This window comes from Motacilla alba, chromosome 9 (assembly GCF_015832195.1).
Source record: "Motacilla alba alba isolate MOTALB_02 chromosome 9, Motacilla_alba_V1.0_pri, whole genome shotgun sequence".
NCBI lineage: Eukaryota > Metazoa > Chordata > Aves > Passeriformes > Motacillidae > Motacilla > Motacilla alba.
This window is the reverse complement of record NC_052024.1, coordinates 4,825,931-4,839,162: the sequence shown is the minus strand read 5'-3', so window position 1 is coordinate 4,839,162 and position 13,232 is coordinate 4,825,931. Positions and strand designations below refer to the sequence as shown.

The window sequence follows — 13,232 nt, the reverse complement described above, 5'->3', positions numbered from 1 at the left end:
GCTGCCATTGGCTGGCGGCGGCCGCCGGGGCGCTGCGGAGCCGCCAGGACGCGCCGCCGCCGCCGCTCCCCCTCAGCCGGCAGGGCCGGGCCCGCCATGGCCCCCGCCTGGATCGGCCGCCTCTGCCTCCTCCTGCTCTGCCTCTGCGGGGAGGCCGCCGCGGGGTGAGTGCGCCGCGCCGCGCCCACGGGCCCGGGGCTTCCGCCTCAGCGCCGGGCCTTCCCCCTACTCGGGCTCGGCGGCCGCGGCGCTGATGGGACCCCGCTCCCTTCCCCTCATCCTCTCCTCTCTGCTGTTTCCCCTCACCTCTCCCCCCGCGCCCCTCTCCCTTCCCGTCCCCCTCGCATCCCCTCTCTCCCATCCCCGTTCTCCTCCACCCTCTCCCCGTTCCCCTTCCCTCACCTTCTCTCTCCCCCCACGGCAGGAGAGACTTCTACAAGATCCTGGGGGTGTCCCGCGGCGCCTCCATCAAGGACATCAAGAAGGCCTATCGCAAACTGGCGCTGCAGCTCCATCCCGACAGGAACCCCGACGACCCCCGGGCGCAGGAGAAGTTCCAGGACCTGGGCGCTGCCTACGAGGTGAGGCCGGGAGCCGGGAGTGTCCTCCCCGGGCTGGGAAGGGTGGATGGGGCTCGTAGTAAAACAGGCTGGAGCTTGGCCGTTGAGAGTGGGGAAGATTCATCCTGGAGCATCCAGGGGAGAGGAAAGGAGGTTTGTAGGGAATTAAAGGCTCTTCCCTAAGGTGGAGCTGGAATCCATCCTTCCCCTGTTACCATGTGAAATTCCATCTTCCCCCTGTTAATCCATTGAATTCCATCCTACATCTTTTATTATCACAGAATCCCAGGATGGTTTAGGTTGGAAGGGACTTAAAGATGATCTCATTCCATCCCTTCTCTGTGGGCAGGGACACCTTCCACATCAAATTCCCTCCTTTCCTTCTCCTTCTCATCACTTCCCATCCTCCCCCTATTACTACAACAAATTCTATCCTGCCCCTGTTAATACATCCAGTTCCAGACACTCTCCCAAATGAAAAACAAAGATCCACAACATACCAAGCTGCTTTATAAGGGTCACCCAATTCTGGTTCCATTTCACCCAAAACAACCAAATCAACTCACTGTGTCCCACAGCTAACTCAGCAGAAGGATTTCCAAGCTGTCCTGGCTAAACACAGATAAAGACTTTGCAAGGAAGGGCGGGTTGCTTCCCATCCTCTCCCTATTACTACACCAAATTCCACCCTGCCCCTGTTCATACATCCAATTCCAGACACTCTCCCAAATGAAAAACAAAGATCCAGAGCATACCAGGTTGCTTGGAGAGCTGCTCCTGCCAGAGGACAATCCAACACCTCAGCTCTCTCAGCCAGCAGGAAGCCAAGGCACCAGCTTAAGGTTCTTTGGGATTTATTCCCAGTTCCTCAAGGGAGGAGTGGAGGTGCAGCAGCTCCAAGTGTGTGTAGGGCCTGGCTGGGATTAGTCTGAGCTGATGGGAGGTGAAAGGTGCTGGCATTGGGTTTAAGTGAGAAAAGTAAATGGTGTTGTGCCATGCAAATGATCCCCCACACTAACAGCCCGGTGCATTAAATAAATCAGCTACAGATTATTGGATTGCCCAAAGGTGTGAAGTCAAAGCCCACTTTCCTTGGCTCTACGTGCATAGTGATGGAATGCTTCCTCCTTGTTTTCTGTCCTTTTTGTCCTCCTTCTGTCACTGTTGGACTCCATCTGCTCCTGCTCCCCCCCGTGCAGCAGAGAGACCCAGAGGAAGATGGTGCTGAAAAATTCCGTTAGCAAAAATTCCTAGCCGTGGCTTGCTCTTTGGGTGGGAGCTTGGAGTCCTTTGGGAAAAACCCAGCTGCAGGGAAAAGGGTTTGTAGCCCGGCTCCTGCTTCCATCCCAGGTGCTCCTCAGATATGCAAATATTCCTCAAAAGAGGAAGTGAGAGAGCAGCTGGCATTTATTTCTTTGCGTTGAGAAAGAAAACTGTTCACTTTTGTTTTCTCTCAGAGCTGGGACCCTTTTTTACTTCTGGCTTAAATAAACTGGCTTTATTATCACAGGGAAAATGAACATAAAGGCATTTTTGGGGGGAAAAATGTAATCCCTTATCATTTGCAGCACTTCAGGATTGATGCACGTGGAACTGTGAGCGTGGTGCTGCTTCTCTGAGCTGGGATCTTGTTGGCACTTTCAGCTGGCAAAGGATTTCTCTGCCTCTTCCTCGAGTTCCAGTTGGTTTAAGTGTTTGCCAGCAGCCGAGATTATTCTTTCTATTTAAAAGCTGAGTGAAAAAATGTTTGTAAAATCAAATCAGAAATCCCACAGTCACGTGTGTGAGGTTTGGAGGAAGCTTTTGATGCCCTCCCTGCAGGGTCTTTGTCTGTGTTTAGCCAGGACAGCCTGGAAATCCTTCTGCTGAATTAGCTGTGGGACACAGCGAGTTGATTTGGTTGTTTTTGGGCAGAATGGAACCAGAACTGGGTGTCCCTTATAAAGCAGAATTTTCCTCACCATGAAGCCTCTGTTAACAGCACTGCTGCTCAGGGTCTGGGTAACTGATTATGGCAAAGCTTTCCCAAAAAAAAAAAAAAACTGAGGGGAAAGTAGGTTAATGAACCTGCTCAGTGTCTTCATTTTGACGGGCTCAGTGATTCCAGCCCGGAGCTGCATGCTCTGAATTCAGCTGCTTGAACTAGGAAAGACATTGACCCCGGGAGAGGGAGCTGAGACTCTTCTGCAAAGAGCCATGAGTCTCAGGATGGGTTTGGGAGGAGTTTCCATGGGAATCTCAAGTGGCAAATGGAGACCTGAACCCTTACCTGCTAGGTGAAAGTAGTGAAATCACTGCTAGTTTTCCCTTGTTGTTAGCATTTATCAGTGGTTAAAATTCCACAGAATCTCAGCATGGTTTGAGTTGGGAGGGACCTTCAAGCCAATCCAGTGCCACCCCTGCCATGGGCAGGGACACCTCCCACTAGCCCAGGTTGCTCCAAGCCCCATCCAACCTGGCCCTGGACACTTCCAGGCATCCAGGGGCAGCCACAGCTTCTCCAAACACCCCAAATTCAGCTGGTTTTCATCTTCCAGCTGCCTCTCCACCTGTTGAGTTGCTTCTCCATCTGCTCCCACTCCTGTGCAGCCTTCTGAAAGCCAACCTGCCAACTCTGGCTTTTCCAAATACAATTAATTGGGAGGAAGGACAAGGAAGACTAAATGTGACCAGAGACTTTTGGATCTCTGAGGCAGGAAGGAGCAAAGATCAAAACTTAGGAAATAATGCTTAAAAGTCATGGCTGAGACACAGGGACGGTGCTATGTGATTATTTGTCTCAGCACGTCCTGCTTTGTAGGATTTGAGTTCTTCCTTCTGATTCTTTTTTTTATATTTGAGATCAACTCAATGTTTGTGTTTTCCAGGCTGCTCCTGCCTTTTTAATGAACAAAATGTGCTTGTTGTGGGCTTAGCTTTTCCAGACAGCACAGCGAGCAGGGCTCCTGTAGAGTCCCCAGTGAAAAGTGCTGGGGGCCCTCAGAGCCTTGTCCAACACCTCCCCTCAGCTCCAGATGAGCCTTTCCTCCATCCCTGCCTTTTCCAGGTGCTGTCAGATGAGGAGAAGAGGAAGCAGTACGATGCCTATGGAGAGGAGGGCCTGAAGGATGGGCACCAGAGCTCCCACGGAGACATCTTCTCCCAGTAAGGAGTTTTAACCCCTTTGGGCTGTCCTGCAGCTGCTCAAGCACCCTTTTGATGGGGCTTTTACCTGGCCCAGGGTTGCTGATGTGCAGATTGAGAATTTGAAGAAACAGATTTACAGTGGCTTTCCCAATGCAATTTCCAGTTTTGGTGTGCCCCACTCCTTGTTGCAAGCAGGAACCAGTAGAGAGTTCCCACGTGGACCCTTCTGGGCACTGTGGGTGATTTTTCAGGTGCAGCACCTGCTTCAGACATGTGGAAACTTTCTCAGGTTACCTGTGTGTGATTGGGGTTTAGCCTGTTGTCACACACCACTTTGGGGACGCTTTTCCTTCTGTGAAGCAATGCTGTAGAATTTGGAGCATTTGTAGCCCCTGCTGTAGAATTTGGAGCATTAAAAACCAAAGGCACTTGCACATAGCTTGGACAGAGCCTGATTTTCTGCCCCTTTGGATAAATTTCCTAAAATAATTCCAGAAGTTGCTCAGCTCCTGTTATCCTGGGTGAGGACTTGCATTGCTGCTCTGCTCTGTTCTGAGGGACAATATGCAGGATTCCTGGGGAGTTTTCCTCATCCCTCTTGCCCTCATGCTGAAAACCAGCCTGCTAGCAGTGACTTGCAGTGCTACTCAGAGTTTACACCTTTTGGTGGGGCAGCTGAGCAGCAATGCAGTGTGGACAGGTCAGATTTTGAGTGTTCTGCTCCAAATCCTGTTTTCTTCAGTGCAGAAAACTCTTCCAAAGTGGCTGCTGCATTTGAGGACTTTAGTTGTGTTCTGCAGGAACAAAAAGAGGTGTCTGGGTTCACTCTGGAGCTTTAGGACTGCAAGGAGGCTGCTTTTGAGTGGAGTAGAAGCATTTGCCCAAAATTCCTTCCTGACCTAACCAGTGTGCTTAACTCCAGTTTCTTTGGGGACTTTGGATTCATGTTTGGAGGAAGCCCTCGGCAGCAAGACAGGAATATTCCCCGAGGAAGTGACATCATCGTGGACCTGGAGGTCACACTGGAGGAGGTGTATTCAGGAAACTTTGTAGAAGTAAGTTTACTTGTCTCAGCGTTTCCAGGTGCTCCCAGGTTCGAGGTGCCTGAACAGAGTTCAGAATATCTTCTCCCAAAAATTAGAGCTGAAAGAGATGCTCCTTTTCTGTGTCTGGCAGTGGAGGATGTTGTGGTGCTATTTCCTGTAGTTTATTGAAAAAAAAAACCACACATTTATTCACCTTTTACATCTGGCAGTGTCTCCATAAAGTGTGATAATACTGATTTGTTGGTTGTCAACCAGCAGCTCAGCTTGATTAGTGCAGCAGCCCGGTTGGAAGAGGTGTAAATTGTCCCTCTGTAAAACATAAGGATATTTGAGAGGCTGTTGATAAGCTTCAAATCCACTTTGCAGTTCTTGTAAAACCACACTGAGGATTTTTCAGTCTCCTTCCACGGCCAAACATGTCACTGCAAGTTTCCAGATTATATAACCGAGAAGAGTATGTAGAAAATTATTATCTTCTTTTAAGCAAGCTCCATCTCTGGTGCTGACAATCCCTCCTGTCTGCATGCTGGCTTTCCTTTGGTTGATTTTGTGCTGTGGCTGTTGGGGGAACTCCAGATAATTTCCCCTTGTGTGGGGCAAGGAAGTGTCATAAGGAAAGTGTGGGGTGTGCCATCCTAGTGTTACCTTTCCAGTGTGGAAAGAGAATGGCAGTAGTGATGTCCGAGAGAGCTTTTTTGGTGTTTAACATGTGATCACAAGGTGAAAACTTGTCATTGTTTTGCCAAGGCCACATTTGGAGCTATTGTGGCAGCACCGCACAACAACGTGTCCCTGCCCGTGGCACAAGGCTGGAATTAGGTGATCTTTAAGGTCCCTTCCAGCCCAAACCATTCTCTGTTCAGAGAAATCCAGACCCTTATGGAGACCCAGGAACGCTGACATCAAGCTCTCCCTCTTCCCTGCAGGTTGTCAGGAACAAGCCAGTGGCAAGACAGGCGCCTGGCAAACGGAAATGCAACTGCAGGCAGGAGATGAGAACCACCCAGCTGGGGCCTGGGCGCTTCCAGATGACTCAGGAAGTTGTTTGTGATGAATGTCCCAACGTCAAGTGAGTTTGGTGCTCGTTCCTGCTCCACAGAATCCTAAACTCCGTGATTTTGTGCAGTGACATCAATATAGGGATGTCTGTTCCAAAACCACCGCTAGGTGGGGGAACGCGCCTGTGTTCCCAGGAGGAGCTGGGGACTTTGGGAAGGCTTCTCATTTCCAGGGAGCCACTCCTGGTTCTTACATCTGTTGGATGTAGAGCTTCCCAGTTTCCTCTTCCAGCCTTTTATTCCTTGCACAGTCACCCTGCAGTGGAAGTTCCACAGCTAGATCTGAACGGGAAGCACACAGCTGGGAACAGCTGGACGTGGAATGCCATGCTGCAGTCACACCCCCTGATGCTGACTGTAAATTTGGGAGCTTTCAACTTCACCTTCTCTACTCCCTGAGTCTCAGCTCACCAGAAAGGCAGCTCTGACTCTCTAGGTTTAGATGTGAGCAAGAAGAGCATTTGTGAGCTTGTGGGGGTGCTCTCCTTACCCCAGGGACACAGATTAAAAGTTGAGATGAAGTTTAAATAAATAAATAAAGTTGAAATCTGAGTGCTGGGTTGCTCTTCCCGTTTTCAGGCTGGTGAATGAGGAGCGGACACTGGAAGTGGAGATAGAGCCGGGGGTGAGGGATGGCATGGAATATCCCTTCATTGGGGAAGGTGAGTGTGTGCTCAGCTCTGAGCTGCTCCTCCTCCATGGCTCTCTGGCACTGGCAGTGCCCAAGCCCCCCCATGTGGTTGGAAGTGCTGTGTTCTCTGCATGTGCTGAAATCCAGGAGCATGTTCCTAAGTCTGGATAACGTCGTTCCACTCCCTTAGCTGGGAGTGGGGACATGCACAACACCTGAGCAGGAGCATCTGTTCCAGGCTTGAGCCTGCGAAGGGATCCCCTCTGCCCTTCAGTGACTAAAGGACATCATTAACATGCAGACAGGCCTTCCAGAAAAGCAGAGGTGTGACCTTGCTGAAGCAGCACCCATAAAGCCCTAAGCTCTTTAGGATATGTTTAACCAAAAGTTTGGTCATCTAAAGATCAATTAGTTGGGTTTTTTTCTTTTTCCTTTAACTTGTGAGCTGCAAGTCTGTAATATCCTGCTTGTCTCTCCACTCATTCTAACTATTTCCTTTAAACAAAACTTCTTTCTCCCCCACAGGTGAGCCCCACGTGGATGGGGAACCAGGAGATTTGCGCTTCCGAATAAAAGTTCTCAAGTAAGTCAGTCTCCAGCCTAGTTAGGCTCTTGCTTGGCCAGATGGAACTTGTCCTTCAGTAGGGCAGGTGCAGGTCTGGCACTCAGGGCTGTGCAGGCTGCGCAGCCCTCGTAGTGCTGGTGGAGCTGGACTTGATGCTGTTAAAAATGGAATTATCAAAGGATCTTTTTTTTTTTTTTTTGGCTGGATATCACCATGTGTGATTCAGAATAAATATCTCCTTTTCCCTAGTACACAATCTCGCTATTGTAAGGAAATGCACTACTAAGAAAATTGCTGTGTGAGTCAGGACTTCTCACCACACCTCACCACTCAGTGCCCTAGAAATAGCAAAGACACTTATCAGTGCATATCTTACACAGGAAAATGAGGCTAAATTTGATTCATTCCTCACTTCCCCTCCTATTTATGATTTCTCCAACCTCCCAAATAGAAGGAAAGAAGCTCGAGGACCTGTTTCCCCTCTGGGGAAGGAGTAAAGTTCAATGGCTCTTCTTTCCACAGGCACCCAGTGTTTGAAAGGAGAGGAGATGACTTGTACACAAACGTGACGATCTCGCTGGTCGAGGCACTGACAGGCTTTGAGATGGATATTGCCCACTTGGATGGGCACAAGGTGAGGCCCAGGGTGTTGTGTGCATCCCAAATTCACCTGCAGCTCCGTGCTGAGGGTTGGCTTGCTCAGGGTGTGGTTATCTACAGGATTCCCTCTGTCGGAGCATTCCAGGCCAATGGACTCTCTGTGAGGGATGCACAGTGTGTGTCTCCCTTCCAGGCTGTCCCAGCAGAGGGTGGTGTTAGTTCTGGCGTGTGTCCAGTAGAACAGCCTGGACCCGTGGGATATCACTGGTTTTGGCAAGGAATCAATGACAGTTGGAGCTTTTCAGGGGGTTGGAAAGGGTGTTGGGAGTATTGGGGTGCACACACAGATCAGGGACTGCCCAAGGAGGTGCTGGAGTCCCCATCCCTGGATGTGTCCAAAGAACATCTGGATGTGGCCTTCAGTGCTCTGTGCTGGTGACACAGTCACGGACAGGTCATGGCTTGGACTCGATGGTCTTGGAAGTCTTTCCCAACCTCAGTGATCCTGGGATCCTGTAATGTTCTAAATTTCCTTTTCTCTCCAGGTTCACATTGTGCGGGATAAAACCACAAAACCCGGCGCCAAGCTGTGGAAGAAGGGAGAAGGTCTTCCAAACTTTGATAACAACAACATCAAAGGCTCCCTAATAATTACCTTCGACGTGGAGTTCCCCAAGGAGCAGCTGACGCCAGAGCAGCGGGAAGGTGCGTGTCCAGAGCCCTCCACCTGAACCAGGCACAGCTCCTCCAGGGGCTGGAGCAGTCAGGAGGGGCTGTCCTGTCCCTGTGCTCCTTGTCCAACATAACACAGTTGGCTGATGGCCTGTGATGAGCTCCCGCTTCTCTTGGAAGCGAGGAAGCTTGGCTGTTGTGGCTGAGGTTGGGATGTGCTGCTGCTGGAATGCAGCTCTTGGCACGTTTGCAGGTGCTTTGTTTTGGTGCTGCCCATCTGTCTGACCCCACAGCCTTGCTGGGCTCAGCCTCTGTTTGCTTTGCCTCGGCTGGAATGGGATCACAAAGGGTTTTCCAGCCTCTGCTGCTACTTTCTTGGAGGCAAGACTTGTGGAAATCCCTCTGCTGCCAGGGTAAGGAGTGTTACACTGTGTCAGGAGAAGGGTTGTTCCTTCCCACAGCTCCTTCCACCCTACTCCCTCTAGGACAGATCTGCTGCTCAGCTTCAAATGGAAACGTGATGAACCACGTAGGAATCTTAAAATTGCCAGGAGGGTAAATCCTTAAATCCTATATTCCTAGCAGGGAGTTTTTTGCTCAGCAGCCTCTGTGGTTCTGCTGCTCCACATCAGAGTAGGATTCAAGGGTCTCATCTTCTGCCACGGGACCAAGATATTCCTGGCATGTACTAGCGCAGCTCTTCAGGAAATCCCCATCCCCAGAACTTCTTCCACGGCTTCTTCTGAAGTGGATTGACTTCTTTTAGTGGATTTCCTGGACTCCTCAAGTTTGTAGTGGGAAGCCAAGCGCTGCGTGGGTTTTATTCCACTGCCTTGGCCACACTGTGCCAGCTGTCCTGTGCAGTCCAGTTGGTGGCTGCAGCTCCAGATGTCCCTGCAGCTGTTTGGGCTGGGAGGTCTGTACCTCTGGGCTGGGCTTAGAGTGATCCTGCTTCGTGGTTTTATCCCTGTGCTTTTCCTCTTGTTCCAAGAGTCTTGTGTAGGGCACAGTGGCCTTGTCGCTGCGGAGTCTCAGTCCAGCCTCTGCTGCCCTTCCAGAAGCTTCATCAGGCAACAGCAGCTCTGAAACACATGTGAGGTTATTCCAGCTGTTGCTCTCGGCAGTTTAGAGGATGCTGGGCAAGGAGCAGTGACAGAAGCCTCCATGTTTTTGACAGAATTGCTCACACACCTCCACGGATATCTGGGAACAAAGAGATGATATCGCTGGCACGGGTGTGTTCAGGCACAGGGCCTTGGGTGTTTCTCTCCCTCCCAAAGCAATTCCACATCTCCCAGGGGAAGGTGACTGGGTAGGCAGTCAGACGCCTTTCTGTGTGCTGGGTATCTCCAAACATCCATGATGTCAGGAGTTTTATGAGGGAATAGGTCTATCCCTGTGTGTGGCAGCAGCTCAGTGTACACATTCAATGGAAAACTCTAGGCTTCAGAATTCAAAACATCCATTTTTTCCTTATTGTTGGCAGTGGTCCTCATTTCTTATCTCCTGACCACATATCCAGCTCCTGGGGCTGTCAGAAGATACTCTGGCTCCAAGAGCACCACCCGCAGCTTTGGAGTCACAGAAATAATATCCCTTCTTTCCTGCAGTGGGACTTGATCACTGCAGGTCAGAGCTTCCTCTCCCTCTGTGCTGTAACCTGTCACTTCTTGTTGGTATCAGCAACATTGAAAGGAAAAATTTACTTCAGGCTCCAATAAAAAGTGCCTGAGGTGCAGTAGCACCAATTGTTGGGATTCCTGATTGGAATTCCTGATTAAACCTCGGGTACATGTTGAAATATCCTGTGCACTACTGGGGGTGTTCTGCCAGAGGTGTGGGAGCTGCTGGGAAATGAGGTGTGGGTGCCAATCCAGATATTTTCGGCGTTCCTGGAGCACACCTTTCTCCAGCTACAGCCTTCCTTTCTAAGAACCAGACAGCCAGGAGCCACATTCTCTCACCCACCAGCTGGAAAGTGACTTGGAGGCTGCTCTGGATGCAGGAGAGGAAGTGAATTTGCCTTGGAGAATGACCTGTTCCCAATAATGAGCAGCTCCTGGCCATGTGTTCACTTTGTTCTGGTGTTCCTAAAAAAAGTTCAGGAATCTCTGGCCATCAGGCAAGGAGCATGAGAAGTTCTTGCCTGGCAGAGAGATGTCCTGCTTCCAGTTACTACTTTCAGGGCAGTTTTGCAGTATTTTAACACAGCTACTGTGACCCTTATGCTTCCCATCGCTGGTTTTCAAGGACAGTAGAATGTGTAGCCAAAAAGGTTTAAGGATAGACAAGCAGGACAAGGGTTGAGGGAGACAATCTGTTTTTGAGCAGGATTTCCTGAAGGATTTGCATGCCTGAAGGTTGGAATTTTCTTCTGTACAAGTAAATTGGTTGGTTTCATTACTGATAGTCAATCTAAACCCCCCCTGGAGCAACTTGAGGCCATTTCCTCTCATCCTGCCCCTTGTTCCCCTAAGCAGAGTCTGACCCCCACCTGGCTGTCCCCTCCTGTCAGGGAGTTGTGCAGAGCCACAAGGGCTCCCCTGAGCCTCTTTTCTCCAGGCTGAGCCCCTTTCCCAGCTCCCTCAGCCACTCCTGGCGCTCCAGCCCCTTCCCCAGCTCTGTTCCCTTCCTTGGACATGCTCCAGCCCTCAGTATCCTTCTTTTAGTTATTTGAAGGTCACCCACAGAGTTGGGAGTTTCCCTCTGTTTTGGGCTCGGTGGTTTTTGAGGCTGCTCTGAGCTGTGTCCTGAGGGGCTCCGGGGCAGTGAGTGACCACTGAGTTAATCAGAGGGGACTCCCTCTCTAATCTCTGGAAAAACAGTGACACATCCACCCTTGCCACTCTGCTTCCTCTGCTCCTTGTGGGCTTGCCCTTTAAGCAGCAGTGGAGACCTGCCAGCCCTTCCCTGTCGTGCCGTGCCGACCCCAGGAGATGAGCTATTATGGATTTAAGGGCTGACTCACTCTTTAGCCTCTTCGGTAAGAATTTGATACTGACAAATCCTTGAACTTGCCAGTTCCTTGGAGTGTTTAGTGCATGGGATTTCAGGAATGGGGAAGAAGTGCTGGAAAAGTCATCCTGACATCTTCGCTGTGCTCTGCGTGTGACGCTCTCCCTTCCCTTGCAGGTCTCAAGCAGCTGTTGAAGCAAGGATCAGTGCAGAAGGTCTACAATGGACTGCAGGGATATTGATGTGTGGAAAAATTGGACTTCCCTGGAAATGCAAAGTCAGATTTATTTGCGGTCTTTTCTCCTGCCCACTGTAGAAGGGGGAAGAGGGAGGGGGGTGATGGTTGAGGTTTAGCTCATCTTTGGTTTGTAAATTATGGAAGTGCTCAGAGTTAGGGGAAATACTTTTTCAGGACATAACTGGTGCTGCCTATCATGTTCCACGTCCTGGAACAACAGAGATTCCTTGAGCAGGAAAACATAGGTGGGGGAAAGGAGTTTTAAATTCCACACAGATTGGAATTTCTGGTTTTTAAATATATTTTGATGTGACTTTTCTTGGCCATCTCAACATATTTTCATAGCTGCTCCTGCTTTTTACGTCTTTTGTGTAAATTTCTTCCAAATTCCTGTTGTTTTGGGGTGATATTTTTAATGCCAGCCCTTCCTCCCCTTCCCCTCTGAGTCCAGAGTGTGGTATGGGTTCAGAGTCTGTTTTGGGGCAGGAATACTGGTGCTGTTGGAAGTGCACTGGGCTGTGTCAGGCCCCACAATTGGTTGGGAAAAGAGTCTTTCAAGGCCTCTGTGGGCTCTCCTAACTACCAAGTCCCAAAAATTGGTCTGAAATTTAAAATTGCACCAACTTAGCAAAGACTCCTTGGTCATGGTGGAATTTGGGAATGGCTCCTCATGGCCTTGGTTGTCCCTCGTTGCCCCCACATGGAACCAGTCTGGAAGAGCTCCCTCCCCTCCTGCGCTCTGTCCTCCGTGAGGACGGGTGAGGCTGATGGGAATAAAGTGTTCGTTGGAGTTGGAATGGCAAAACCTCCCTGGTGATGTGTTTCTGGGACAGACCTGGGCTTCCCTCTGCCAGGCAGCAACAGAAATCATGGAATCAGCAAGGCTGGAAAAGTCCAACTGTTCCCCCAGCACTGCCAAAGCCACCTTTAACCCGTGTCCCCAAGTGCCACATCCACACGTCTCTTCAACCCCTCCAGGGATGGGGACTCCACCACTGCCCTGGGCAGCTGTGCCAGTGCTTGACCAACTTTTCAGGGAAGGAATTTTCTGTCATATCCAGTCTAAACCTCCCCTCGAGCAACCTGTCCTCTTGCCCTATCCCCTGTTCCCTGGGAAAAGAGCCCAATGCCACCTGGGTCCACACTCCTTCCAGTTCCTTCAGGGATCTTGGGGGCTGTACAGTGGGATCCTTCCAGCTTCTCCCTACCCCATTCCCTGTTTGGGAAGTGGATGGGCTCTGGTTTGCCTACGGGGAAGTGTTTGCCGGGGAGCAGCAGATGCAGCCTCAGGGTGGTTTTATTTTCAGTTTATTCCCTGTTTTCCTTCCTTGGGAGGAGGAAGCAGCTCAAGGTGGGCACAGCCCCTGTGTCCATGCTGCCCTTGGTCCAGCAAGTCCCACCCTCCCCTGCAGCTCCAGTGGGAGTGACGCAGGGGAAGCAGCAGCCCCGGGAAGATTTCCTGTTGGATCCTGTGTACGTTTGCCTTGGCAGAACACAGCAGGGGCTTGGGGAGCAGCTGAGACAAACCCACAATGCCAAACCTTTGGTCTCTGCTTCTCCTCAGAATCCATGAAGTGGTGACCCAGCTGAGGCTGCTTCCTCTGCCCACGATGCCCAGTGTTTTCCGGGTGCTGCCTCTGCTCCCCCTTAGCTCAAATTTCTAGGAAACCTCCGATTTCAAAGAAATTCCTTCCCATATCCCTGTGCATGGGGCTGTTCCCTCTTATTCCTGCCCCTTGCAACCCTGCTCACCTTAGTAATAAATCCAAAAAGCCAGGATT

General features: G+C 50.6%; 1 protein-coding gene across 1 annotated transcript; it reads left to right on the top strand.

Moving 5' to 3' along the window:
- Positions 1-6: 6 nt before the first annotated feature.
- Positions 7-12,256, top strand: DNAJB11 (DnaJ heat shock protein family (Hsp40) member B11). The gene is made up of 10 exons (XM_038146256.1): positions 7-164; positions 425-581; positions 3,607-3,704; positions 4,609-4,741; positions 5,659-5,801; positions 6,370-6,452; positions 6,947-7,004; positions 7,509-7,620; positions 8,132-8,291; positions 11,391-12,256. Exons 1-10 carry the CDS (start codon positions 97-99, stop codon positions 11,453-11,455), a joined length of 1,077 nt encoding a protein of 358 aa, XP_038002184.1. The 5' UTR covers positions 7-96; the 3' UTR covers positions 11,456-12,256.
- The last annotated feature ends 976 nt before the right edge of the window (positions 12,257-13,232 follow it).

Bases quoted from the DNA above. Each gene is read 5' to 3' on its own strand.
- DNAJB11 (XM_038146256.1), top strand. From the start codon at position 97: ATGGCCCCCGCCTGGATCGGCCGCCTCTGCCTCCTCCTGCTCTGCCTC. The intron at 3,705-4,608 runs GTAAGGAGTTTT...GCTTAACTCCAG, and splicing joins CACGGAGACATCTTCTCCCA to TTTCTTTGGGGACTTTGGAT. The intron at 4,742-5,658 runs GTAAGTTTACTT...TCTTCCCTGCAG, and splicing joins ATTCAGGAAACTTTGTAGAA to GTTGTCAGGAACAAGCCAGT.